The sequence below is a fragment of the Apodemus sylvaticus genome, chromosome 2 (assembly GCF_947179515.1).
Source record: "Apodemus sylvaticus chromosome 2, mApoSyl1.1, whole genome shotgun sequence".
NCBI lineage: Eukaryota > Metazoa > Chordata > Mammalia > Rodentia > Muridae > Apodemus > Apodemus sylvaticus.
Window position 1 is genome coordinate 184,431,148 of NC_067473.1, and position 27,407 is coordinate 184,458,554.

Consider the following 27,407-nt stretch of genomic DNA (forward strand, 5'->3'; position numbering starts at 1 on the left):
AATGTAAAAGGATTCACCTCATTCATAATTAATGTACATAAGTAATCAGTTGTGCATTGCTTCAAGTACATACAGCATTATAAAAATCTAGAAAGTTCCTCACTTAATGGGAAGGCATTGGAGAATAGAACGGAGAGAGGAAATGGCCAAAAAATGATCCCGTGAGGGCACTTAGGACATGACTGCTCCTCAAATTTTGCTGTGTACTTTTAATGGAGAACTAGAGTCAGTAGCAAACTTTATGCACCATGCTGTTATCTATTATCTATTACCTATTCCTGATATATTTGGTCGGGTTACAAATGATTTATAAATTTTAATTTAGTTATTGTACTTAACATTTAACATGTAACATTTAAATCAATAAGTTATTGTACAATTTAGTTATTGTACTTAACATTTAACATGTAACATATAACATTTAAATTGATAAGCCAATTAACTGATTGGCACACTTTGATGGTCCTGTTGCAAAGAAATGTACGTACCCAAATATGGTTGTGTATTAATATACTATTGTAAGTATTTCCTATACACAGAAGCATTCCCTTTGATAAGTGACATAGGAAGAGCCTTTGCATTCCTTTCTCTATCTGATCCTTACTGTGGTGATCAAGTCAAATTAGTTCCCACATACTTTTAGGTAATGGAGAATTAATGTGAGCTCACCATGCCTTTTGTGTGTGTGTGTCCATGTTTGTGCTGATGAGTGTGCAGGTCTGTGTACACGTGTGTGCATGTAGACATTGAGAGTCTCACAGGCAATCACTTCCCACCTTATCTTTTGAGATAAGGACTCTCACTAACCTGGAGCTCACGGGTTCAATGAGACTGCATGGCCAGCAAGGCCCAGATCACCCTGTCCCTGCCTGCCTGGCACTGAGAGTGTCGCTGGCCTGGCTCCCGCGTGGGTGCTGGATATCACACCCAGGTCCTTATCCTTGGCCAGCAAGCCCACAAGGATGGAGCCATCTCCCCAGCTCCAATGCAGGTTTTCTTACAGGTGGATTTTAAAACTTTCCCAATGTTCTCTTTATTGTTTCTTTACAATAATTCACATGTAAAAGTTCAGGGCCTTATGCTGAACTAATTTTTAAGGTTCCTAGGTGGTACTTGGAATCAACATGGAGAGATCTCTCATCTCTAACGGGAGGGCACATGATGATGGACATCTCCCCAGACCAATGTAATCTTCCGGGTGACTGCCTTGCAGTTGTAGATGGAGGATGCTTTGGTGCACTGGCTGCCAGCCAGCACCTGGTCACTGGTTCTCCAAAGCAGCATGGCCGTGCTGTGCCTGGTAAGCAGCCTGCCCACAGCATCAACCTCTCCAAGGTCGGGCAGACGGCTGAAACGTCCTCCCACCCCCAGAGTTCAGAAAGAGAGCAGGAACCATCAGAATTCCATCACTCTGTTAAGTTACTAAACATTTAAAAATAGGAGAATCAGATTAATTCCAAATAAGTTGTGACTGCAGAAGATTTCATCCATTGTAGGAGCTGGAGAGGGGACTCAATGGTTACAAAAGAAAAAAAATGGAACACATGATGCTCTTGCAGAGAACCCTGGGCAGGTCATATGTTTAACTCCAGTTCCAGGGGATCTAACTTCCTCTACTAGCCTCCACAAGCACCTACATGGTGCATGTACGGATATGGTCACACACACACACACACACACACACACACACACACAGACACACCAATTTTTAAGCTTAAAAAAAAAAACAAAACAAAAAAGTACTCATTATTTAACAGACCCAAACTCGTTATTCATCAAAAAGAAAACCTCTAAGAAAATTGTGAAGTCAGGGTGTCATGAGCCACTTCACTGCATTAGCGTAAACCTTACTGGTGCTTATGTAGTCACAGGGTAAACCGAAACTGTGCTTACATAGTCATAGCATAAACCATAACCGTGTTTACATAGTCATAGCATAAACCTTATTGGTGCTTATGTAGTCACGGCATAAACCATAACCATACTTATGTAGTCATAGGGTAAGCCTTATTGGTGCTTACATAGTCATAGCGTAAGCTGTAACTGTGCTTACGTAGTCATAATGAAAACAAGTATTGCCCAAGCACAGGCTAGTAATCGTTTTCCCTGCTCCGAGAAGATTGTGCATATGTGAGCACAACCGACGCGAAGCTGGTTAGACACCGTCTGAGAACCTACCTCGGTCATCACCATGTCCTGGCATTTCTTCACGTATTTGCCGTCTGCTTTCACGATCGTCTGCAGGAACCTCAGGTACTCCACGTGGCGGCCGTGCGTCTCGATGCAGTGCACAAAGTGCTGGACCACCCTCTCGCTGATCTCGTTGCACAGGTGATAATTGTTCATGAAGATGTGCCGCATGGTTTCTGCCTCCAGGAGCTGAACAGAGGAGCGCACCTTCGTGACTGTGGCAAGATCACCCGTCTACTCTACAGAGCCTAACTAAGTTCCCCGGCTACAATCGGCTTCAGGTTTTATATGAAGCCACCAGGAGTTGCCAATGCCTGTCTTCGGTGAAATGCACCACTGGAAGAAATCGGCCTCACTATGGGACTCAGCTGCAGGAGTCCAAGTATCTGCAACCCTGTTCTTGAGGACACTTTATTCATTATGCCAACTTGGCTCTTTCTTAAGACCTTTTAATGAACATTTGTTTTTATCATTCTGTGAGCATGTGATATATGCGTGTGCATTGTATGCATGTGTGTACAATGAGAGGTATATGGGCTATACATATACATGCAGAAACCAGAGCAGGATTGGTGTGCCCCTCTTCATTGTCCATGTTATTTCCTTGAGGCAGAGTCTCTCGCTGAACCTAAAATGTATTCCAGTTACCCTGACCGGCCAGAAAGCTCCTGAGATTCCCTCCACCCCCACCCCCACCCCCACCCAGTCTCTGTCATACAGCATTTCCGGCCACACCGGCTTCTATGTGGGAACTGGGGATCTGAACTCAGGTCCTCATGTGTGCACCATGACTGCTCTTACTCAGCCCCAGGATCTGCCCACCTACTCTTAACAGGCCCTTGAATATTCTGCATTTTGCTCTTGTATGTTTGTTTGGTGTGTGGACTGGGTCCTGCACGTGCTAAGCTAGCTGCCTACCATTGACCTATACCCCAGTTCCCATATTTAACCTTCATCATCACAGTATTATCAAATCAGTTCTCTGTTCTCACATGCTGATTCTAACGTTAAATTACATATTATAAATGAAACCATCATTGGTGTATAAAAATTGTCTTAAATTTTAGAATTATTTAAAGAGTCTCCCCAATGGAAATACTCGGTTTTGTGGCATGAACCTCAATGAGGGGGAAACAACATACAAAGGTCAATAAAATTCTATTCACACTGCAGTAAATCTGTCGCACTCTTCGCTGTGAATGTCAGGAGCCCACCATAGTACTTACTCCAGGAGTGAGGAACAAATTGAGGTGCTTGTGAAGGAGAACTTGATTCTGTGGATTCCCGCGGCAGAAGTTCTGCAGGAAGGTGTGGGCTAAATCCATGACCTCGTTCATCTTCTCATCAGTCTGTAGGTCAAAGGGCAGCAGGTAAGTAAGACCGTGCGAGCAGGTCCACACAGCATCACGTCCCTCCCTCTGCCGTGGGAGCTTTCCTCCCTGGCTCGTCTCTCTTCCCTCTGTGTCTCTCCATCTTCCCTGCCCCCTCTTCCCTGTTCTTGCTATCTCTCACCTTCTCTTTCCTTTTCCTGTCTGTCTGCTCCACCCTTCCTACCCCCTCCTCATAATACAGATCACCCCCTTCTTTCTCCCAAGCTTCCTGATTACCCACCAATACCTATGTGAATTAAACCTTAGCTGAAACACCGGGCATTCTCAATAGAACCTCTACACAGGACAGTCATTTATTGCAGGGGGAGGGAGAGGGCCTCACTGCGGAGAACCCAGGAGACACATCACTAGCATTGGAACAATCAGAGTTGCGTGTGCCTGCTAGGAAGCTCTACGCAGAACTTAGCATCCTTCCATGTTCTCACTGAAGACGGAAAACTGACCGGAGCATGGTAGGAAAGGGGGGAGTCTCTTCTAACTGGCAATCTAAGAGAGTTCAGGACTGAGCATACAACCAAGCCATATGTCTATGTGCTTCTTAAGCAGGGGCTTGTGGCAGCAGGACATGACCAGAACTATGAGAAAAACCTTCATGGTGTGTGGAACTTGGTGATAATTTGCCATACTTTTCTAATTTGCAAGGCTGAAGCAGAGTTGTGTAAAAGCATGCCCTTGTGCATAGAAAACACAAGAAAGCACTCAAGAGTGCTGGGCATTTGAGACAGGATTCCTCTTAAACAATTAAGCCAGGAGGAAATTCTTTAGGACTTGGTGATACGTTTTAAGTAATACTGAATTGAAGAAAGAGAGTAAGACGGGGCAAACCTTCTCATAGGGGATCTGCAGAAGGTCCAGCACCACGGAGTGGGCCCCCATGTTTTTCAGCAACCGCTGGTGTTGATTACGACATTTCTTGTTCTGCACACAGAGCTTACTCAGCCTAATCAAGATCTTTGGAAAGATGAAGCATTGTATTAGACACAGCACCTCGACATACATGTAAGCAAAAACAGTCTCTGTGCTTACGTGCACAGAGGAAGCGGGTTAATCTGCTGACCTCCTTGACAATCCGGTAGTTGTTGCCCTTGTTGCTGTCAATCTGGGGTGTCTTCGTGCCATCCTGCACAGGGCTCAAGAGGTTGGATTCCTGAAATCAACACCAGTGTGCATTTTATGTTTGCCATAGACATATTACATTTACAATAAAAAATATAATTTGTACTTATTTTATAAACCATCTGTTCCAGATGTTAATCTGTGCCTTTTTTTTTTTTTTGCATCAGAATTTTCTCGGCTTGAATGAGCCATGCACATTATTACAAGCTCATTAAAACCACATTACCAAGGTACGTGGCATTACTGAGCTCTCGTAAGTGAAAGCTATCGCAAAAGGCTGCTGGATATATTGCTGTATTGTGAACGTATGTATGCTGCAGACATGCCACACGCGTCTATCTTCTATATGAGGGGAAACAGTCAAAATCAAGGGCACACAAGACATAAATCTGCCACTGAAGATAAACTGTAAGGAAATGATGAACGCAGAAGCAACCATATCACAGCAGCAAGAGACGGCTGAGGGAAGAAAGGCAGGGCCCACTTAACCCCAGGATGCACTGCCAGGTTACCATGACATTCGTAAGAGTCAAACTGGCAAAAGATGAAGTCTGTACGGGACAATGAAGAAAGCAAAACAAATTAGATTAAAAGTAATTCAAGTTACTGCATCCAGAAGACTTACTGAGACGCCAAAACTAAGTAATTATAATTATCATTATTTGATATATCACATTAAGAAAGAAACCCAGGGCATGTGCACATGCTAAATATCACCTATTGGAATCATCATATAAAAGTACCCATTAGCACTCTCACACACGGAGTATTTGTTAAGGCTCACTACGTGCCTACTGTGAGAGCCTCTGAGAGAAATAGAAGGTCCCTTCTTCTTCCATTTGGGATCAATGTCAGATTCAAGCTGGGTCAGAAATGGCAGGGCCAGGCTCCCAGTTAGTGCGGACCACAGTCCAAGCTCAGGAAATGTGATAGAGATACACAAGGCCCGTTGATGTCGCTGCATCCGTCCTAAGATGCCCTCCCAGTGATGCTTCAGAATCAATTCACTCAAACTGAGAAGTTAAAGCAGATGCTTTCCCTGTCAGCCAAATGACTCTGAAGGAAGACTCAGTGCCAAGGAAGGGTGTGGTCAGTTTGAAGCCAGCCCCCCTCATCAGCATTTCTCCTTTGCTTCTTTCCTGGCAAACACTGTTTGCAGCCCCGCCCCCGCCCCGCCCCTAGCCCCACTCCAGCCCCACTCCAGAATCTCCTCTGCCATTTGCTAAATGAGAAAACCCTGTAAACAAACGCTATTCCCACTCACAAAATCTACCCAGAATGCCCCGTCCTGTGTCTCAGAGAACTGAACTTTTAAGTCTTGGATCTCAGAATCCTATCTTCCCGCTCCCTCTCCATGCCTCCTGCCCATTTGTCTCTGACACAGGAGCAGTCTCAACCATCTGCTGACTCTCAGCTCATTAAATGTGCAGGCAGTCATTGGGCTGAGGCCACTACTCAGAGCAGATCTCCAGGTCTCATGGGGTGGCCTTGGGTCGAAGAGTCACCCATCCCCCGCTGCGGTAATGCTGCCAAGTGCTGCTAAGTACTCATAAGTACTCATAAGTACTGCTAACACAGTCCTGCATTCGGCTCTGCAGTGTGTGCCCATTCTTGCTAGATATGACTCTCCACGCTTCCCTCAAAGTGACTGTGTTCACAAATGATTGAAGAGACTGGTGTGGAAGGCCTTCAGGCTTTGAGCGAGGTGGATTGGCGCTACACCACCAGCTATCGCCGCCGAGGCCATGAGGAGTCAGAGGACAGCACAGCCACCACTCCAGACTGAGGTGGAGCAGAGGGGAGGCACAGTCAGCCTCACAGTGAGTGAAAGACATCCCTGAGGACAGGAAGAAACCAGCACCTAGCACTGGTGTATGGACCCGTGTGGAAGGCTGGTAGAGCAGGTAGCCAGCTCCCTGGGAATGCTCAGCCAGAGATGGAGGCCACAGAGTTCCTACTTCCTATCAAAAAGGAATTATGGGTAAAAAACAAAAGTAGCAGATTCTAGAAATGTAATTAATTTTTTTCTCATCTAGGCATGCTATAATTTTAGCGCCATAGATGTGGGGGGATCTAGAGCTCAAAATCGGGACTTGAGATAAGCCAGGGCCGCCTGGGCTCTGGCTCACAAAAACCAGAGACCTGTTTCTAACCACAAAAGTGGAGCCCACATTTCCATAAGGTCATTTCACATGGACGAACACCCCATGTGCCACAAGCCAGTATTAAGGTGTGAGCAAGGCTCTGACTGGCAAAAGCTCCTCTTGCAGGAGTCTGTCAACCTTAAAGAAAGCAGCTAAAAATAACGGGCAAAGCCCAGGAGACCACAACACTGGGAGAGGCAGTCTTGCTGTTAAAAAAGCAGTGTTGGGCTGGGGATACAGTCTAGTGGCAGAGCACTTGTCTAGAATGTACACAGTCCTTGGTTCAAATCCCATCACCAATGAAAAGGAAAAATTAAAAGTAATATTAGGCAAAACATTACAAAAAATATGTGCTTTGGTTCAACCCAGGGGAAGAGACAGAAAATCGCTCAACTTTGTAAAGAGATTATGAAGAACAATGATTTTAATTTAAAGTTCCAGCAGTCAACAAAGGGAAGACACTGGAGAATTCAATAAACAATCCTTCTTAGTTTCAGAAAATAAGTCAGTAACTAAGTTGAACAAAAGCATCCACCCACAGAACATCTGGACTATTCCCAGGCAGGGATCAGGGAATTCAGAAGTATGCAAGCTATGTAGTGTGTAAGGACAGCTAGGTTTTATTGATTTTACTATCACTATTATGGAAGTGCTTTGAATAGAGAGGTTTCAAGAGCTTTCCTCCCTAGAGAACAGAAACAGATAGTGTTCATTATCTTCTACACAGTGTTAGACACAGGTCAGTGACCAATTCTGCAAAGCCCTAAGTTTATTCCAAAGACAAACCACTGGGAAACAGCAAAGTGTAGGAGTATTGGTTATACAAGACCCCAGGGCTGAGCAGGCCTGGGCAGGTTGGAGGTGGGACGTTACCATAGAGAACAGTGCCACCCTTACAGCACAAATCCAATGACACTTACGGTCCTGAAGGACTGAGATGGTACTCCCACAGCACTCCTGGGGTGTTTTTACCATCAGCTACATGACCTAAACTCACTTCTTCTAGGAGTAGATGTGAAGGCTCAGCTAACAGATCTCACAGGGTAAATGCTGTAATCACACACTACTCAATCGTTATAAACCATCTGCGTAGAATTGGGACAGGAATAGTCTAGAAGCTGGGTTAGGGCATTCTTCACAGAAGAGACACAGAGTGAGTCCTGCTCAAAACAGAAATGTTGGGGATGGGGGGGTAGATGAAGGGGTGGGGAAAGGAAGAGGGGTGAAGGCGGGAGGGAGAGCGATACAGAGGGGGAAGAGACTAAACTGGAATTTACTAATGGAGATCCAGGATCTAAAATCTAAGTAGGAGGAACTTAGATTTTAAAAACAGAACTTTCCAGATCCCACCACATAGAGCCATGAGGCGCCCATCACTATAGAATGGAAATAGTTCAGTGAAAACCTTCCTTATCCCCACCCACCAGTTTCAAGAGTCGACCCTCAGTAGAGTGGTTTAGCCAGCAAAGAGTCCTGCTCACCATCTGTATCCCAAAACTCTTCTACAAATAACCACTCTTCAGCACAGTGGGCGGCTCCATTAACCAACCAGCCTTACCCCTAATTCTGATGGCAAATCTCTGCCTTCCCTCCCCCACATTCCTACAGACTAGATGGGGAAACACTAATGGCCAGGCTTTCAGACTTTGCTAGTCAATCTGACTCCAGTGTAGTTGGCACTCAGGATGACTGTCCCTCCACCTCCATCCCTGCACACACACATCAGAAACCTGAAGATAAACCCTTGCAGGGTGATGGAGCAATGCCAGCTACTCAGGCAGATGTGTGGCAGTCCACAGAAGGACTGAAATCCCCGGATAAGCATATATGGCCTTGCATAGAGCATCATTTGGATCATCATGCAAGCTTGAGTAACCTCAAGGGTTCAGAGTCACCTCAAGTTTCCGTTTCCCTAGAAGGTGTATTCCTGTTTGAAGGTTTGACCAGGATCCACAAACAGGCTCATGAGACTGTGTGCCCCCGAGCTAGCAGATGCTTTGTTTCAACCCCGACCAACACTCTTCCCATAAGAGACTGCACACCGGCTCCAACCTCTTTCCCTCACTCTCTCCTGAAATACATATAACTTTTTGATTTCTTTGCTATTACTATTTTTGACAGCATTTGATAATGTTTAATCTGGTGTCAAACAAAATACCCCACCTTTCTCTGTCCACCCAACTGACGAAACGACAAAATGTGTGTGCCCTGGACGGCTTCTTTTCCTTAGCTCCAGGAAATACTAGGAATATGATTGATTTATAGATTTTTTTTTTTAGGCAGGATATCATATATCCCAGGATGGCCTCAAACTTTGTATGTAACCAAAGGTGACCCTGAACTGACCTTCCTGTCAACCTGGAGAGCTGGGATTACAGCTCCTGCTGCCATGCTTACCTAGCTCATGCGTTGAGCTTACCTGGCTGCTCCCACTGGGACACTGCATTTCCTACGTCAGACTAAAGAGCCACCACAGTCCCAGAAAATGATAGCTGGATTCATTGATGGATCCCAGGTTGAACTCTAAAACTGGAACCTTCTAGATCAGTGGTTCCCAACCTTCCTAATGCTGTGACCCTTTAATACAGTTCCTCATGTGGTGGTGATATACAACCATAAATTTATTTCATTGCTACTTCAGAACTGTAGTTTGATACCTGTTACGAATCATAATGTAAATATCTGTGTTTTCCACTGGTCCCATGTGACCTCAGGTTGAGAACCACTGTTCTAGAGGCAACATCTCTCACGGAATCTTGGGAAAATCAACAAATGAAGAACCTTAAATACCTGGTCAAACAAGCAGACATATCAAGTCTACTGTCTGTTCCTCCCTTGTTCACAAGCCATGTCTTGTGTCTCACTTTGTTTGAGCCTAGACCTTTATTTCTACCCTGTATATTCAAAAAGAGAACTCTCTCCTTATGTGGTTCTGAGACTGTGCCAAAGATAGAACACGTGAGAACTGCTGTGTCTGTCTGGTCTCCTGCTTCCATTGTTTCTGGGCTTCCTGGGTGGATTGCCTTTTCAGGGGATAAAAGGCATCAACTGGCACCACCTACAGGAAGTTCTGTCATAAACCTAATTGTCACAAGGGAGGTTTCCCAGTGGCCTGTTAATTCAAATCAAGAGACATACAAACACACATAGAGGCGTGCACACCTGTACACGCATGCACACACACAAGCACACACCTTTCTAAGGAAACAAATGCAACTCTACAGAAATAGAAGATAAAAAATAATGATAAAAGTCATGTGGTTTGGGGTTTCTTCAAGGCTGTTCTAGGCCTTCTATGAAATTATCAATGTTGAACTCTTTGTAGATACCCCTAATAATTCAACTAATTTTCATCTGCTCAAGTGAGCTACAAAAATCATATACAGATCTCATGAGGCACCATCACAGTGAACAGTTGTGAACTGGATCTCTGTGTTCAAGGTGGGATTGGGTTGTAACTGTAGGCATGATCCTACTAGTTTGGATCTTATGTGTTTAATCCCTGCCTTAACATTATCTCTTCTCATATATAGTCAGTTTACCCTCAAATGGTTCTTCACCGTCTGCACCTTCTACCTGGCTTCCCTGATGGTGTCCAGAGGTTGAAAGTCAGCAGAGTGGGGATTCCAAATTCATCTAAACCCAACTTTAGGCCAAAGCAGCTGGATTATCTCCGTGTCAACTGGATGGTCTTAGGGTTTCAGATCTTGATACCACAAGGAAGCTCGTTAAATATTAACAAGCCTGGGGTCACTTGGATGACCCTCTCCCTCAGCAGCTTGTAAAACCATGAGCTGGAAGCCCAGGACTGTGGATACCTCAGAACAGGACCCGAGTCATGCCTCTGGCCCAGGAGCTTTGACAACCTGAACTACCCAGAAGGTCATTCCTAGATAACTATCTAACCCTAGCTCCAAGATCCCTATACCTTACAAGACTGGAGTATGGGGGGGGGAAGGGGCTCTGATAAAAAATGAAGACATACCCGCCCACAGAATTAAACCAAACAGGCCCCTGAAACAAGACAAAGTGTGCAAGGAAAACTGTCTGTTCTAGAAGCTTTAGAAATGCTGCAAAGCCTGCCTTCGATGTCGATGCAGGTGGACCCTCTGACTCCAGTCCTGCCGCCCCTTGAAGGCAGGCTTTACTTTACAATGCGCTCTGTCTCTCTCCTATGCTGAAGACATCCATACATTAAAGAATTCATGAGCTGAATAAGAACATACCTGCTAAGCCTGTCTGAGGTTGCTGCGACACTCCACAGTGGTCAGGATGACCCCGCACTATCCCTGACATGCCTGAGACCAGCTCTCTGAGGAGGAGGGACTGCAAGCCAAGCACCAGAAAAACAAAGTGAGGCCCCTTCCTCTAAAGGCCAACAGAGACAAGCTGCGTGCTCTGCTGGACGCAGAACAGGTCTCATTTCCAAGGAACCGCTCTTCTATCCCCACAGAAACTTTATAACTGGCACACTGCCAGTGGGCTGTCTCTGTGAAGATGCCCAGGCTGTGGCCTACAACTGCTGCTGCCTCTGGGAGTTTTTGGACAGACCAGCAGTGGGGCGTGTAGAGACACGGTTGTCCTGCTTAGGGCACAAGCCACTTGTCCCTCCCAAGGCTGGGTTAGTTTACAGAGCCCTGGAAGAGAGGGGCAGGCTCCCTACAGTCTCAGCCCCTTATCTAAACAATGGGGCCCTCGAGGGTATTGTTCGGGCCATCCATTCCTGCTCCATGTGTCCACTAAAAGAACCCCAACAAAAGATCTGTAAGCCAAGGAACAGACATGGATCCACACTGGGTGAGTATTAAAAAGACCCAACTAGAAAGCTTGACGAAAGAAAATAGATGTGTAAATATCAGACTTAAAGTTGCTGAATGGGTAATTTTATTATGAAAAGCTGGAGTTCAAGAACAACAGCATATCTATAATCCCAGAAATGGAAAGGCAGAGACAGTGCACATACATGTGTGTACACACACATACATGTACACATGCATGTACATACACATACACACATACAAACACACATGTACATATATACACACATATGCACATGCACACATAGAAACACATACATGTACACATACCCACACAGTTGTACACATTCACACAAAGACATTTTAAATTACAAGAAAACACTGAAAACTACACAGTTGCATAGAAAGAAGGAGGTAAAGGCAGAGGAGCAAACTCATGGTGCTAACGGTGAGAATAAGATGAACAGAGACGGGCCTTCTCTCTGGAGCACTGGGATGCTCAGGTGACCTGCTTCTTAAGCTAAATAAAGAGAAGGGTGTGCAGAAAGGGCAATCCTGCCTTAACCCACTCGGCCACACCTTCCCAGCTTAATCTCTCCTTCTAAATTTAGAAAAGTATTTGAAAGTGATGAATTAAAGACTGTGCCAATGCTGCTGACCCGTCTGCTCACCGCCCAGCCCACTGACCTTCGAAAATGATGGCCCTTCCATGGCCCCTGAAGATACTTTTGCACACAGGGAGCACGGCTTACAGACACAGGTGTGAAATCTGTCCCCAACTCTGATCGTTAGAGATCAGCTCCAGCAATAATTCAGAGTCCTTTTCTGAACTTTGATGCTCCCAAGGACATAAAGCAAAGGTACTTCATATTTTTGCCTATGGTGACACCTCCTAATTCTCTTTTTGTTTAAATTATGTTGGAATCTTTTGTCTATCTAATGGAGAACGATCATTTCCAACTAGGAAAGTTCTCTTTCATCTGTGTTAAACTTTACTTTGAGAAGAAGTTGCACTAGGTTTTATCAGATTGAAAAAAAATGAGTGAACATCTTTTAAAAATTAGTATATTTAATCCAAATCACAAAGAAGGCATGCATGTGCCATATAAGGTTTTGTTTTAAATGAGTTATTTCCCCCTCAAGCCCTTAAAGAGTCTGTGTTGTCAACATGCAAGCGAGAAAACTAAACTTTGAGCATAAAAGTAAGAGAGTGGATATTTTTAATCAGTATCACTTATAAAATAAAAAAGTAACCAAAGAAAATTTATTTAAACTTTTGCGTTATCGAAGGCATTTTTTATTAATTCAATGAAGCCCAGGATTCTCATATCTACGCAGCGGAAAGCTGGATAGCTCAGAACAACACTGAAGGCCGTGTTTACAGAAACGTGTGAAACTCCAGAGACACAAAAGGGGATTACACCACTGCAGGCTGGAGGGCGTGAAGCTGCCGGCCATTTCCACTGACACAGGAATGGACTCCGGCTGTATGCCACCCTGTCCTTGCCTGCTGGTTCACTCACAAGGAATCCCATTCACCTGTGTTTAAGTTAGCACCACTGTTTCCCACATTTCTTTCCTTGTCTCCTGAAATTACCTCATTATAAACGGACCCTTCTGGTTTCTCTGTCCACCTGTTTGACTGTTTCTTTCACCACTCCCACCCTCATGCATTCATAAATTCACATGTGATCATGTGCAAAAGGCTCCTGGACGCCTCCCACGGTGGCCCTGCTTCTTCTGAAACATTCTGGATTCTGCCAAATGAAGCACTCACTCCTTCCTAGAAACTCTTCAGGGTCCTCCACCTCCAGGCCATGTCTAATACAAACTCTTACTCCTGCTGCTATTAGTGTTGAAAACATTAGTAAGTATCCTTCCATCCTTCAGAACAAGCCTGTGCTGGGTGCTTGGGCTTTGTACGTTGTATTAGAGGTGCTCGTTTATGCAGAGCAAGAGACATATCTGGAATATCAGACTGGAGTCCAGACATCAAACTTCAGCAATGGAAATGAGACAGTCCTGTGAATACCAAGCAGGGAGCATGCAGGTCCCACAGGACACGAGGCACAGAGCTGGAAAGGACTGGACTCCAGAGAAGCAGCCACGAGTTAAGGACAGGAGGCTCAGCTGTGGTCCTCACAGGCCATCTCCAACATCAGAGCAGACACCAGGGGGATGGATACAGGGGTTGGAAACAGAGTAGCTGACTATCTCAGACAACTGCCAGGCAGAATGTGACAGGCCCCTTCTAGACAGCATCCAAAAGTGACTGATAAAATATTTAAAATGCCTCTTTTCCAACAGGAACTCAGAAAACATGAAAGTTCATAAAAATTCCAGAGCAGAAATTCACTGGTGTTCACTGGTGCCCCTTAAAACCTTAAGATATGCTGACAACCCATATTCCTAGTTCTAATATTGGGGATATGGATACAGAGAGAGAGGAGGGGGAGAGGGAGGGAAGGAGAGAGAGAGGGACAAGGAGAGGGAGAAGGAGAGGGAAAAAGAGGGAGAGGGAGAGGGAGAGGGAGAGGGAGAGGGAGAGGGAGAGGGAAGGAGAGAGAGAGGGAGCGGGAGAGGGGTCAAGTCTGGTTGTCAAGAAAGATGAAAGTTCCAGCCAGAAACCACAGATCTACAAACATCAAAGGGAGACTTCACAGCAGTGAGTTAAGGAAGACCCAGCCCACTGGACGGACAACAGTACAGATGCAGCTTGGCTTCCGCTCTGGCCATGGTCTAAAGGTCTCAAGCTACGGTACACAGAGGGAAGCCCACTCCCAGGATCTAGGAAGAATTCCCATGGAAAGACATGCCCCGCCCCCTCCACCTCCTCAGCAATGGTGGGGGTGGAAAGACACACAACCAGGGCTCCAATCTACAGGCTAGAGTGACATCCAGAAGGCAGATACAATGAATGCTAACTTTGCAGGGCAGGACCCAGACTCTGAGCAAAGGTCAGCCTCTGAGGAGCTAAACCCTCGCGGGTCTCATGCAGCGAGAGGGCTCTGAAGGCTCAGACCAACAGCGCCCCCTGGCAACAGGCTGGGGCAACTACAAGTCCCCCAGAAGGAAAGCACCCTCTTCAACCGCAGAAAGGTATCAATGCATAGACTCAGAGTCTGCCGTCAAATAACAAGACATCTCATAACCACAGAGATATCCTTAGATGAGTATGTACTCGGATTGGTGCTCACAAGAGAATCTCTTCTGGTACCACAGACACTGGGCAACACGTGGTACACTTACGGGTAGGCAAAAGGTCTCATACTAATAAGGCTTAATATATACCTAGCCGGAATTTAAAAATTAAGACACAAGGCTACACACAGCGAACCTCTTCATAGCCACAGTGGGGGCCAGAAGACAAAGAATAACATCAGGGGTCCCCCAGGTTGTCGTCTGGGCTCCTCTCCATTGCCCCCTGACCTTATTGACTGAGGCAGGGTCAGTCCAACCTGCCGCTCATCAGCTAGCCAGCTTGTGCTGGGTGCTCCCCATCTCTGCCTTCTGATGCTGGAATAACAGGCCACACCTCCCAAAAGGTTCTAAACATCCAGACTCCTGGCCCTTGCGTATGTGTGTGTGTGTGGGGGGGGGGGGGCAAGAGCGCTAACCACTGAGCTATCTCTACAGCCCACCGTCATTATCTGGTACACCTGAGCAAACAGAACCTCAGTACCTGCCTGGATGGAACTTAACTTTATCAAAAAATAATTAAGTAACTGACCAATTAATTAACTAATATGACCCTCTGAAATACCTAATGGGATCAAAATAACAAAGTTATTTTGTCATGCATGCCAACAGTAATGAGAACGGGAGGTGTGGTAACTCTCACACACCTTTGGAAGGGAAGGACTTGTTCTGCAGAAAATGACAGGTGTGAGCCAGGACACAGCACATGGGACACTTGTCTCCTAAGCACACCCCTGAAGTACCCCTTGGATGGGCTCAAAAGGAAGAAGCATGCCCCAAGGTGCCACAATAATGCTGTTTGTTTAAAGATTTATTTATTGTATGTATGTGAGTACACTGTAGCTGTATAGATGGTTGTGAGCCATCATGTGGGTACTGGGATTTGAACTCAGGACCTCTGCTCGCTCCAGCCCCACTCACTCTGGGCCAAAGATTTATTATTATATGTAAGTACACTGTAGCTGTCTTCAGACACACCAGAAGAGGGAGTCAGATCTCACTACGGATGGCTGTGAGCCACCATGCAGTTGCTGGGAATTGAACTCAGGACCTTCGGAAGAGCAGTCAGTGCTCTTAACCGCTGAGCCATCTCTCCAGCCCCGTAATGCTACTTTTAACAGCAAAGTTTCTTAAAACATCAGTCTGTGACCAGCTCACTAAAAAGCCATGTTTAACAATGCACTGATGTGGATTAGAGCTATGGTGAATTATTGCCATACTCAGCAAGGATGGAAGACAGCAGACCAGAAGAGCCTGGGGGAGATACTTCCCGTATATTTCGTATGTTTTATTAATAAATACCACACACAGGAGAGAATCATTAAACAAGAAAGCTAACAAACTTGTGGGAGTTCTTTTGGGGGGGGTTCAGATTTGATTTTTTTGAGACAGGGTTTCTCTGTGTAGCCCTGGCTGTCCTGGAACTCACTCTGTAGACCAGGCTGGCCTCGAACTCAGAAATCTACCTGCCTCTGCCTCCCAGAGTGCTGGGATTAAAGGCATGCGCCACTACCACCCAGGTGAGTTCATTTCTTTTTTAAGATTTTTTTTTGTTTTATTTATAAGAGTACACACTGTAGCTGTCTTCAGACACACCAGAAGAGGGCATCCAATCCCATTACAGATGGTTGTGAGCCACCATGTGGTTGCTGGGAATTGAACTCAGGACCTCTGGAAGAGCAGTCTGTGCTCTTAACTGCTGAGCCATCTCTCCAGCCCCTTGTGGGAGTTTATTCTGGGTACAGAAAGGAAGGCCACAGGGGCTTCCTACAAGTATCAGTCTATTTCTTAAGATACGCACTGTTCAAATTTGTTCCTTACTTCTGTGATTAAGCTTTCTGACCACATGCAGCGTAAGGGGTAAAGGGTTTATGCAGGATACGGTCCAGACCACAGGGCATCACGGAGGAAACCATGGAAGGCGGCTGGCTGCTGGCTCCTTTCACGGGCACATGCTGAGCTAGCTTCCTTTTATAGCCCAGGAACACCTGCCCAGGAATCCTGTCACCCACACTGGGCTATGTCCCCTGCATCAATGAACAATCAAGACAGTTTCCCATAGACATGTCCATAGGCCAATCCGATGGGGGCAGTCCCTCAGTCAAGGTTCCTTCTTGCCAGATGACTGTAGCTTGTGTTAAGTGGACAACAAATACAAAGACAGTGGGCTAGCTTAGTCCTCTGGCTTAGCGGTAAACCGTGTCCAGGATTCGGACAGGCACTAGGAGGAACTCCTAGGACAGGCTCTCTCGTCTCTAAGCAGGAGACTCAGAAACACCTGTTCACTCTAGGTGGCGCTGTGCACAGATATGGCACTGGAACGCTGTTGCTAGGATATGACCAGGAGATGGAGCAGCTCGGAAGTAAGCCCACTGGTCCACGATGACAAGACTGAAGCGAGACGTTACAGTTCGAGGGCCTTGAGGGTGGGCTCAACAGTCAAACGCATTTGCTGCTCTGAGGATCTGAGTTCAGTTCCCAGCGCCCACACTGGGTAGCTCACAACTACCTGTAACCCCCGACTGTGGGGGGCTCCAATACCCGCTTCTGGACTCTCCAAACACCCATAGACACACATAAAACCAAATCTTAAAAATAAAGTTGGAGACTCGTTGCTTACTTTTTCTAGTATCTAATCTCAGCTTCTCGCTCACATTGTCAGTTGTTGAATACACACTGACGCCACGTTAACTGACTGTCCTTCTTTACTTCCTGTGATAAACTTCATGACTGAAAGTAACTGGGAGAGGAAAGGGTTCGTTTAATCTTGTATGCCGTAGTCATCCTGAAGGGAAGCCAGGGCAGACACTAAAGACAGGAGCGTCGAGACAGGAAGTGAAGCCACGGCCACGGGGCGGGGGGGGGGGAGGGGGGAAGGGGGGAGCACTTGCTCTCATGCCTGACTCAGTCTCCTTTCTCGAGGACCACTTGCCCAGGGGCAGCACTGCCCACAGCCACGTCCCACATTGATCCCTGATCAAGAGATGTCTCTACAGACTTTCTACAAGCCGATCTGATGAAGGTATCTCTCCAGTTGAGGCTCCCTATTCCCAAACGACCCAAGCTTGTGTCAAAGTGACAAGAAAAAAAAATCCTAACCAGCATGCTAACACACTCCATCAGTGGTTTGCTCACCGACCCCTTACAGTGTGCCGTGCACCCATTTTGCAGGTGATAAATACAAATCTTGGAAAGTCAGAGCCAATTACTCCAAGTAGCACATATGCTAAGCAGTAGATCTTGGGGTGCCTGATTCCAACCCCTGCGCCACCCTACCCCCACTACTACCAACCTCTGCATTATCTTCTCTGTGTTGGTTGTTAACTCAGGCCTAGGGCTTCCCTGCAGGGGGGATTCTGAATCCAGTTCAGCCTAGCCAGCCCAGCAATGAGCTAGCCTGCAGCCAAGATGCCAGGAGGAGGCTGCCACGCAGCTCACGGAACGCCAGGAGCCAACAAGAAAATTCCAGCAGACAGGAATGTCTCTAAGAGTGTCATATTCACGTCACAGCCCAGGCCTTCAAAAAGTGGTTCCACAGGGGCCAACGCAGCCACAGCTGGGTCGAGAAAGCAGCCTCCTGACTTGACTCGTGAATGGAGTCTCCCTACAGAGCTATGATCATTTGACCCTGAAGCCAACAGTCCAGGGCAACCTCTCCCAACTCTAGACTTTCCAAATGTTTAACTCTTTCGTATTAAACCACATCCCAAGCAAGACACCTGCAATTCATTCATTTCTTGAACCAATGTGTCTGGAATTCGATGAATAAACACCAGCATCACCCACTTAAGATTAGAAAACTAATATTTTTACACCACAAACTGTACAGTTTTGCCTTGAGAATGTCTGCGACTAATCCATGTGCCCCTCTTCTTTCTCGTATGCATGCAAAGCGCCTGGGCTGCTTCCAGCAGGATAGCATGCGCACACTCCACAGCAGAAGGGCCTTCCCTTCCCCCACTTGCCTCAGTGAGTGAAGGTCAGGGATTTACAGCCTTCAGGGACATCCCATCTGAATTCTGATGAGACATTTTCTCTTTTCATAGCACAATGAGCTGAGTTGAGGGCCTTGCGCTCAGAGCAACAGGCTTGGCATCAAGTTCCTTACCCGCTGAGCCATCCCACCAGCCCAGCCAAAGACCTCTCCCCAAAGAACTCAAACAAGCCTGTTTAAGTCGGATGAGAAGCAACCGTAAATTTCCCAGGACACATGTAAAATGTGATTTTTTTTCCCAGAGGGAATGGGTATTATAATTTGTGAAAGCATAATTATTTTTGTGCCAGAAAGTTCAGTCTTAAGGAACCTGGATCTTAGCATCCAACTATTGGCCAAGTCCCAGAGTTCGCAACCTGGGGCAGTCCTTGGATTTCCAGGCTTTAGTTTCTTGGATTTAAAGGGTAGCCCTATCGCCATCCCCAAAGTTTTTCTGTGACATTTAAAAGGAGAATCCACACATAAAAAACATCTGATTTTCGCAGCATAGACATGGGAAGCTCTGAATAAATACCAATTTTTTTTCTTCAGAAATGAGTTACAGAAGAATTTATACCCCACCCCATGACCCTAACTGATTGTAAAACAAAGTTTTATGGATCAGAAAGTCTACATTCCACTAACACTTGTAAAAATTAAAGGAAAATTTCCTAGGAGATAAAATGAAGAATTACAAGTAGCCCGTCATCCTGAGACCCGCCATAGAACTCTGTCATCTCAGCTCTACCTTGTAACTCCTCGGCGTCTCTAATAATTAATATTTAGTTAGCACCTTCTGTGCCCCCATTCTACAACCTGAAACGTTCTAAGTACTTCCAAGGTTGCCCCAGGTAAGCCTCCACCCACCCTTTAAATTCCTGAAGATTAAAACCCCTAAGTGGAATACAAGGCAGGCATTTCAGAAACACCAATTCTTTGTTTGTTTGTTTGTTTGTTTGTTTGTTTGGGTTTTTTTTTGGTTTTTTGGTTTTTTTCAGACAGGGTTTCTCTGTATATCCCTGGACTATTCTGGAACTCATTCTGTAGACCAGGCTGGCCTCAAACTCAGAAATCTGCCTGCCTCTGCCTCCCAAGTGCTGGGATTAAAGGCGTGTGCTTCCAGGTTTCATTCCTAACCTGTATGCCAGCTGACAATTCTCTATATCCCCAGTTCCAGTGCATATCGTGCCCCCTTCTGTCCTCTGTGGGCACTGGATACATGGAGTACACAGACAAAGCACTCATTACACATTAAATAAAAATAAAGAATTCTCTTCCTAAAAGTGACAAACCTCATTTGCCTCTTCGCCTCCTTTGGCCTGGCCCTCGCCGGCGTCTCCGTTCTCATAGCTGCTGTTCTTTTCCACCCACAGCTCAGACTTCTCCACCGTCAGTCGGAGTTGGTCGAGGTCTGCCTTGATTTGCTTGTAGTTATCAACATCTTGGTTCGACACCAGTAACTGCACCTAAACACGGGAGAGCTTCGCCCCTTAGTATTCTCACGCGGCTTCTGCATTCCTAGTCCTGTACACCAGAGATCTCACTTCTAAGCACGGGCTGACAAGGATCAACATTTACTGAACATTCATGGGTATTTACATGTGTGTTGGCTGAAAGCTTAGCTGCAGGTATCCGTGAACCCCAAGCAATACGTCCACATGTAAAAAGGAATTCTTACATGTCAAAATGCTGAAAAGTAATTTAACATACAAGTCTAGGGGGCTGGAGAGACGGCTCAGGGGCTAAGCCTCCTGTAGAGGAAGAAGCTGAGTTCAGTTCCGAGGACCCACACGGTGGCTCACAACCTCCTGTAACTCCAGCCCCAAGGGATCTGAACCCTCTTCTGGACTCTGGGTACTACACACATATGTGCACATAATACATGGGTACTACACAGACATGTACACATAAATACATGAGTACTGCACACATATGTTCACGTACATATATGAATGGAAATACCCATGCATAAAACTAAAATAAACAATTCATTTAAAAGATAATCTAACTCTAAATTCATGGTTCAAGTTAGTTTTTCTGAGGCTTTCTATGCATGTATCTGTTTGAAAAGTCAAAACATAAAAAAAAAACATGGAAGAAAATAATAGCAGCTACAATATACATTTGCTAGTATAAACAGGAAGTCCCAGAACTTGAGGAAACAGTATAATTTATACATACTACATGACACATACATGTAATGCATGTGCATATAAATGGCTCGCATATTGCTCCTTAAAGTCTTCACTCCACTAGACACAAGACATTACTGAGATACCCACACTCACAGCTAATCACTGAGAGATTAGCATGCAGTCCAAACAAGACATGAGAAAAGCCTGAGAGATTAACATGCAGTCCAAACATGACAAGAGGAGAAAAACCTAGATCTCCATCCTGGGTTCTTTCTTTGGAGGATCTGCATTTTTTTCCATCACAAAATATTTATTTTGAAGCTACGGCTTGTCCAATGGATCATTAAATTCTGTAGCCAAAATAACAGCAGTGGCAACAAACTTTCCAATATGTTCCCCTTCTCCAGCACACCCTAAATTTTAGAGTCTGTCATTTTTATAAAGACACTGACCGAAAATCACCTGTGGGAGACTCTATCTAAAGCAGGTCCTGTTAGGCACATACGAGGCCATACCTCTCTTTCAAAACAAGCAGTAATAAAAGAGGTGTCATAGTGCATGCCTGCAATTCCAACACTAGGGCTGCAGAGACAGGGGCATTGCCAAGAATTCAAGGCCAATGTGAATATAGTGAATTCTGGGCCAGCTCTGGCTACAGAGCGAAACTGTCTCAACAACAACAGCAAGGTTCAAGGAAGACAGCCTCATCTGCAACTAGCCTCAGGCTGGGGCTCACAAACACTCTCAGAACTTGAGGGCCAGTCAACTTTACGTGTCCGTTTTCTTGGGTGTAGAGCTGAGGACTGAACTCAGAGACTGTGCATTCTCTATTCTCAGCAAACAGGTACCCAGCCCCAGCCCCAGCCCCAGCCCCAACCCCAGCTCAGCCCAAGCCCAAGCCCCAGCCCCAGCCCCAGCTCAGCCCAAGCCCCAGCCCCAGTCCCAGCCCCAGCCCCAGCCCCAGCTCCAGCCCCAGCCTCAGGCCCAGCCCCAGCCCCAGCCCCAGCCCCAGCCCCAGCTCCAGCCCCAGCCCCAGCCCCAGCTCAGCCCAAGCCCCAGTCCCAGTCCCAGCCCCAGCTCAGCCCCAGCCCCAGCCCCAGCTCAGCCCAAGTCCCAGCCCCAGCCCCAGCTCAGCCCAAGCCCCAGCCCCAGCCCCAGCCCCAGCCCCAGCCCCAGCCCCAGCCCCAGCCCCAGCCCCAGCTCCAGCCCCAGCCTCAGGCCCAGCCCCAGCCCCAGCCCCAGCCAAAGCCCCAGCCCCAACTCAGCCCAAGCCCCAGTCCCAGCCCCAGCCCCAGCCCCAGCTCCAGCCCCAGCCCCAGCCCCAGCCCCAGCTCAGCCCCAGCCCCAGCCCCAGCCCCAGCCCCAGCCCCAGCTCAGCTCAAGACCCAGTCCCAGCCCCAGCCCCAGCCCCAGCCTCAGGCCCAGCCCCAGCCCCAGCCCCAGTCCCAGCCACAGCCACAGCCACAGCCACAGCCACAGCCACAGCCACAGCCACAGCCACAGCCACAGCCCAGCCACAGCCTGCACGTGCTGGGCAAGCCACGCCCTGCTCCAGCCTCACCTGTTTAAAGGCCTGAAGCACTTCTGCTCTCTGGCTGAAGTGCTTGAACAGCAGCTGCAGGGCTCCAGACAGCAGCGGAGCGTAGTCATGCATGATCAGGTGGATGAGGACTCTTAAGAACGTCCTGCCTCCTTCATCATCAAGCTGAACTGGAGTTTTTTCTTTTCTATAAAACAGAAAGTAATTCTAAAATAAATGATATCTATATTTAAGTCATTTCAATTATATTGTGCTTTTAAACATATACCTCTTGTTTTCCCAAAATAGGAAACTAAAAAGACATTGTTACTTCTTAATCTCAGATAATTGATGGAGGGACAGTGACTCTTGAATCTCAAGAGTTGATCAGCAGCACACAGGGAGGAACAGGCATTCAAGTAATCCCGAGATCCTTCTTCATTAATTGTTATTTAGCACACAAAATAATGTAACAGGGTTCGTTATGACATTTTCATAAGTAGCTCATTGTTTGCTCAAATTTTCCCACCACCTCCCTTGTCTTCCTTGCCCTTCCACTTGCTCCCTTATCCCTCAGAGTCCCCCTTCTGAGATCAACCAATGGCTGGCTTCCCCCAGAGCCCAAGAGATCACCATGCGGCAGTTGAGGAGGGACAGTCACAACGCACAGCCATCACCCCTGGGGCTGTGTGTGTGACACAGTGGGACTGACTGGGAACAAGCTTCACTGAGTGAAAGGTCTACCTGAGGTCCTGCGCTGCTGCTGCTGGGCTGTGTTCTAGAGGCACATGCCCAGATGCCTGTGTTATAGGTGGCAGTTGTACAAATGTGCAAGCCTGTGTAACCTAGCATATGTGTTGATAGATATGACAGAGAGACAGGTTATGGATTCTTGAAGGATGCAGAGAAAGAACACAGACAACAGATTGATGCATGTGTAAATGATTGATATCTAGAACTGGTACACATACAGATGACAGATCAAAATAGATGCTTGCACTCACAGACAGGTGATTGATAGACATGATACATAAATATGCATAGATAACAGGCAGACATATAGGTGATTTTTAAATGATAGGTATAGAGAGATAGAGAGAGAGGGGGGATGGATACATAGCTAACAGACAGACAGACAGAGTTTTCTTGGATCATGATGAACACAGCAGCATAAAGTTAAATAAAGCAAAAGAGAAGTAATGCAGTAGGGAGACAAGGTATGTAAACCACTACTGTGTGCTCTCTCTGTCTCTCTCTCTCTCTCTCTCTCTCTCTCTCTCTCTCTTTCTCTCTCACTCACACACATACACGCACACACATACACGCACACATACATACATACACAGATACACATATAGAGACATGCATAAAGACAAACACACACTGAGCCATGCATACACATTCATAATACTCTTTTATACACACATACACACAAATACACATACAGAGACACACATGCAGACTCACACAGAGTCACATACACAAATACATACTCTTACACACAGAGAGACAAAGAAACAGACCTACACATACACACCCTGAAATAATGGTTTAAAGTATACTCAATACCTAATCCAGCAATGGTCATTTTTTATCATGCCCAAGTACTACATTCTGCACATGACCGCACATGCCCCACACTGACACAGCTGGCTGTGTAGTGGTTCCCACACACTTCTTCAGACCCCTGACTAACACACTGTGATCTGACAGCAGGGTGGCTATGAGGTCACTGCCTCCAGGAATCTTTCAGGTCCTGCCATTTTACAGAACACAACTCCGTCACCATTAGACTATCACCTGGGGAGTCACTGGCCAGTGTCATAACGCAGCTCATGTCTGCGTTGAAAATAAATATGTCATATCTACTTTGAAAATAAAATCACAGACTGCCTTTATCTTTCTGCCCCAGAATAATAAAATATTTCAATAGGAAATCATAACAAAAGCCAGTATCACAACAGAAAATACACTTACACCAAATGTTCACTAAGCAAGTCTTTGTGGGGGATCTCCGGTCTGCCTGCCTGCCTCCCTCCCTCCCTTCCACTCCCCCCATCCCTGCCTGCTTTCCTTTCTCCCTCCCTTCCCTCCCCAGCCTCCCTTCCTCCTGTCCCTCACCCTCCTCCCCTAGACAGATTCACACTATGTAGCCCAGGCTAGCATGGAACTGTGGATCTTGAGTTCTGTTAAACCTTAATTCTTGCTCCCCTTCCTAGAAGAGTATAATGTAAACATTTTGTCTCCTCGGGTTACCTAAGGTCTGTAATAAAAACGAACTTTGGTAATTCTGACATTTACTTTCTCGTGGTTGCTGTTAACTCATTTCTGAAAAAGAAACTTCACAACAATGCATGCCACAGGATGTGGTAGCAAAGGAGATCATCATGTCACAGGTACCTGACGCCCCTTTCTTTCCTCCATCATGGGCGCTTCTGCCAGGAAGAAATGCCTGCTTTCTCATGCATAAAGTTAAGCACAACATCAAAACAAGCTGCTTTCTTGCCTCAACTGTCTAAGACTCGGGGAAACGATGTGTTACAAGACACCACAATATTTATATAACGGAGCTAAAGGGCATTTGTATTCTCATTATCTAAGGAAAAATAAAAGCTAAGGATTCTGAGAGAGTTAAATACATGGCCCTGATTTCTCCCAGTTTTCTAAGCTGGCTCAAATGAGAGCCACGTTCTTTCTCTAGAGCAAATTGAAAGTTTCATCTCTGGGAGAAATTATGTCATCGGCAACCAGGGTATATAAATATGTATAAAAAAAGATGAATGATAACAAACTGTGGATAAAATTCTAAGTGAGATATAGTCATACAAAAGATAAGCACTCATTACAGTACCTTCCAGCAAACATCGTTTCTGCCTGAGCCGCAATCTCATCGATGTCAGGGACAAGAGCTGTGAAGAAACACAGTGGACATCTTTATTTTGTCTTAATTCATGATCATGTTCACTTATTCGAACATATATTTTATCTTAATACCTTTTGCTGAATTCTAATAGTTCATAAAATTACAATACAGTTCCACTCAATCAGCATAATGCTTTGTCATCTTGACACAACCTAGAATCACCTAGGAAGACATTTTCAATGAGGAACTGTCTAACTTGGGCTAGCCTGTGGGCATGTGTGGGGGACTGACTTGATGACTAACGTTGGTTGATGTGGGAGGATCCAGCCCACAATGGGTGGCTCCATTCCCTAGACTTAAGATCCTGAATTGTGGAAGAGTGGAGAAGCCAGGCTGAGCACAAGGATGTGCATGTGTGTGGACTTACTTCTCTCTTGTCCTGACTGTGGCTGTGGTGGGACCAGCTCTCTCGAGAGTATGTCCCTGCCACATGGACTATAGCCTAGAAAAACAAACTGAAATAAACCCCCTTCTCTTCTAAATCGCTCTTTGCTGAGTATTTTGTCACAGCAACAGAAATAAAAACCTGGAACAAACTTGAACATCTTAATTGAAGCTTATACATGTGTACATAGATATTTAGATGCTGTATATTATACGTGTGTACACAGACATTTAGATGCTGTATATTATACGTGTGTACACAGACATTTAGATGCTGTATATTATACGTGTGTACACAGACATTTAGATGCTGTATATTATACGTGTGTACACAGACATTTAGATGCTGTATATTATACGTGTGTACACAGACATTTAGATGCTGTATATTATATGTGTGTACACAGACATTTAGATGCTGTATATTATACGTGTGTACATAGATATTTAGATGCTGTATATTATACATGTGTACACAGACATTTAGATGCTGTATATTATACGTGTGTACATAGATATTTAGATGCTGTATATTATACGTGTGTACATAGACATTTAGATGCTGTATATTATACGTGTGTACATAGATATTTAGATGCTGTATATTATACGTGTGTACATATTTAGATGCTGTATATTATACGTGTGTACACAGACATTTAGATGCTGTATATTATACGTGTGTACACATTTAGATGCTGTATATTATACGTGTGTACATAGATATTTAGATGCTGTATATTATACATGTGTACACAGACATTTAGATGCTGCATATTATACGTATGTACATAGATATTTAGATGCTGTATATTATACGTGTGTACATAGATATTTAGATGCTGTATATTATACGTGTGTACACAGATATTTAGATGCTGTATATTATACGTGTGTACATTGATATTTAGATGCTGTATATTATACATGTGTACATAGATATTTAGATGCTGTATATTATACGTGTGTACACAGACATTTAGATGCTGTATATTATACGTGTGTACATTGATATTTAGATGCTGTATATTGAGTCCAGAGCTGCAAATGGACTTTCTCCCTATTTATAATATAAGCAATTCTTTAAATTAACATATTGCTGCCATCAAATGTGTTAAAATATCAATAGGAATATTTACAAAGGTGTTATTATTTATAAGTAACTGTATGTGTGTGTGTATCTGATATATCAAATATATGTGTGTATGCCTACATAAAAACACAGGTCATACTAGTGATTGTATAGAAGAACAATTTTGTTCTCCTTTATTTTTATTTCACATGTATGGATGTTTTCCTGTATGTATGTCTGTGCACCACCTATGTGCAGTGTCCAGCACAGGGTGTTAGATGCCTAGGGACTCAAGTTACATACAGTTGTGAGTCATTATGTAGGTATTGGGAACCTAACCAGGGTTCTAAAAGAGCAGCGCGTGTTCTTAACAGCTAAGCTGTGTCCCCAACCCCCAAGGAAAAGCATTATCTTAAAGAACCAAAATCCATGTGAAGAGCAGAGTCGCTGCGCTTCCCAGCACTGTGATCTTTCTGCCACATTTGAAATGCTGTCTCTTTTTCTTGTAGGGAAGGGTCATTTCCTATGTGAGGCAAGCATCTCTAGAGAATGAAAAGAGAAGAGGTACCAAAAAGAAGGGAAAATCCCACTCTCTATACACATAC

At 45.4% G+C, this 27,407-nt stretch overlaps 1 protein-coding gene across 2 annotated transcripts in view; it reads right to left on the reverse strand.

Moving 5' to 3' along the window:
• Positions 1–27,407, reverse strand: part of Itpr2 (inositol 1,4,5-trisphosphate receptor type 2) — a 410,062-nt gene that overhangs the window by 226,048 nt on the left and 156,607 nt on the right. For both annotated transcript variants that reach the window (XM_052175272.1, XM_052175273.1), the window contains exons 24-30: positions 25,275–25,332; positions 22,466–22,631; positions 20,062–20,235; positions 4,639–4,728; positions 4,407–4,532; positions 3,417–3,539; positions 2,179–2,379 (exon numbers count right to left, since the gene is read on the reverse strand). In XM_052175272.1, coding sequence (XP_052031232.1) covers positions 2,179–2,379; positions 3,417–3,539; positions 4,407–4,532; positions 4,639–4,728; positions 20,062–20,235; positions 22,466–22,631; positions 25,275–25,332 — 938 coding nt within the window. The remainder of the gene's footprint in view (positions 1–2,178; positions 2,380–3,416; positions 3,540–4,406; positions 4,533–4,638; positions 4,729–20,061; positions 20,236–22,465; positions 22,632–25,274; positions 25,333–27,407) is intronic.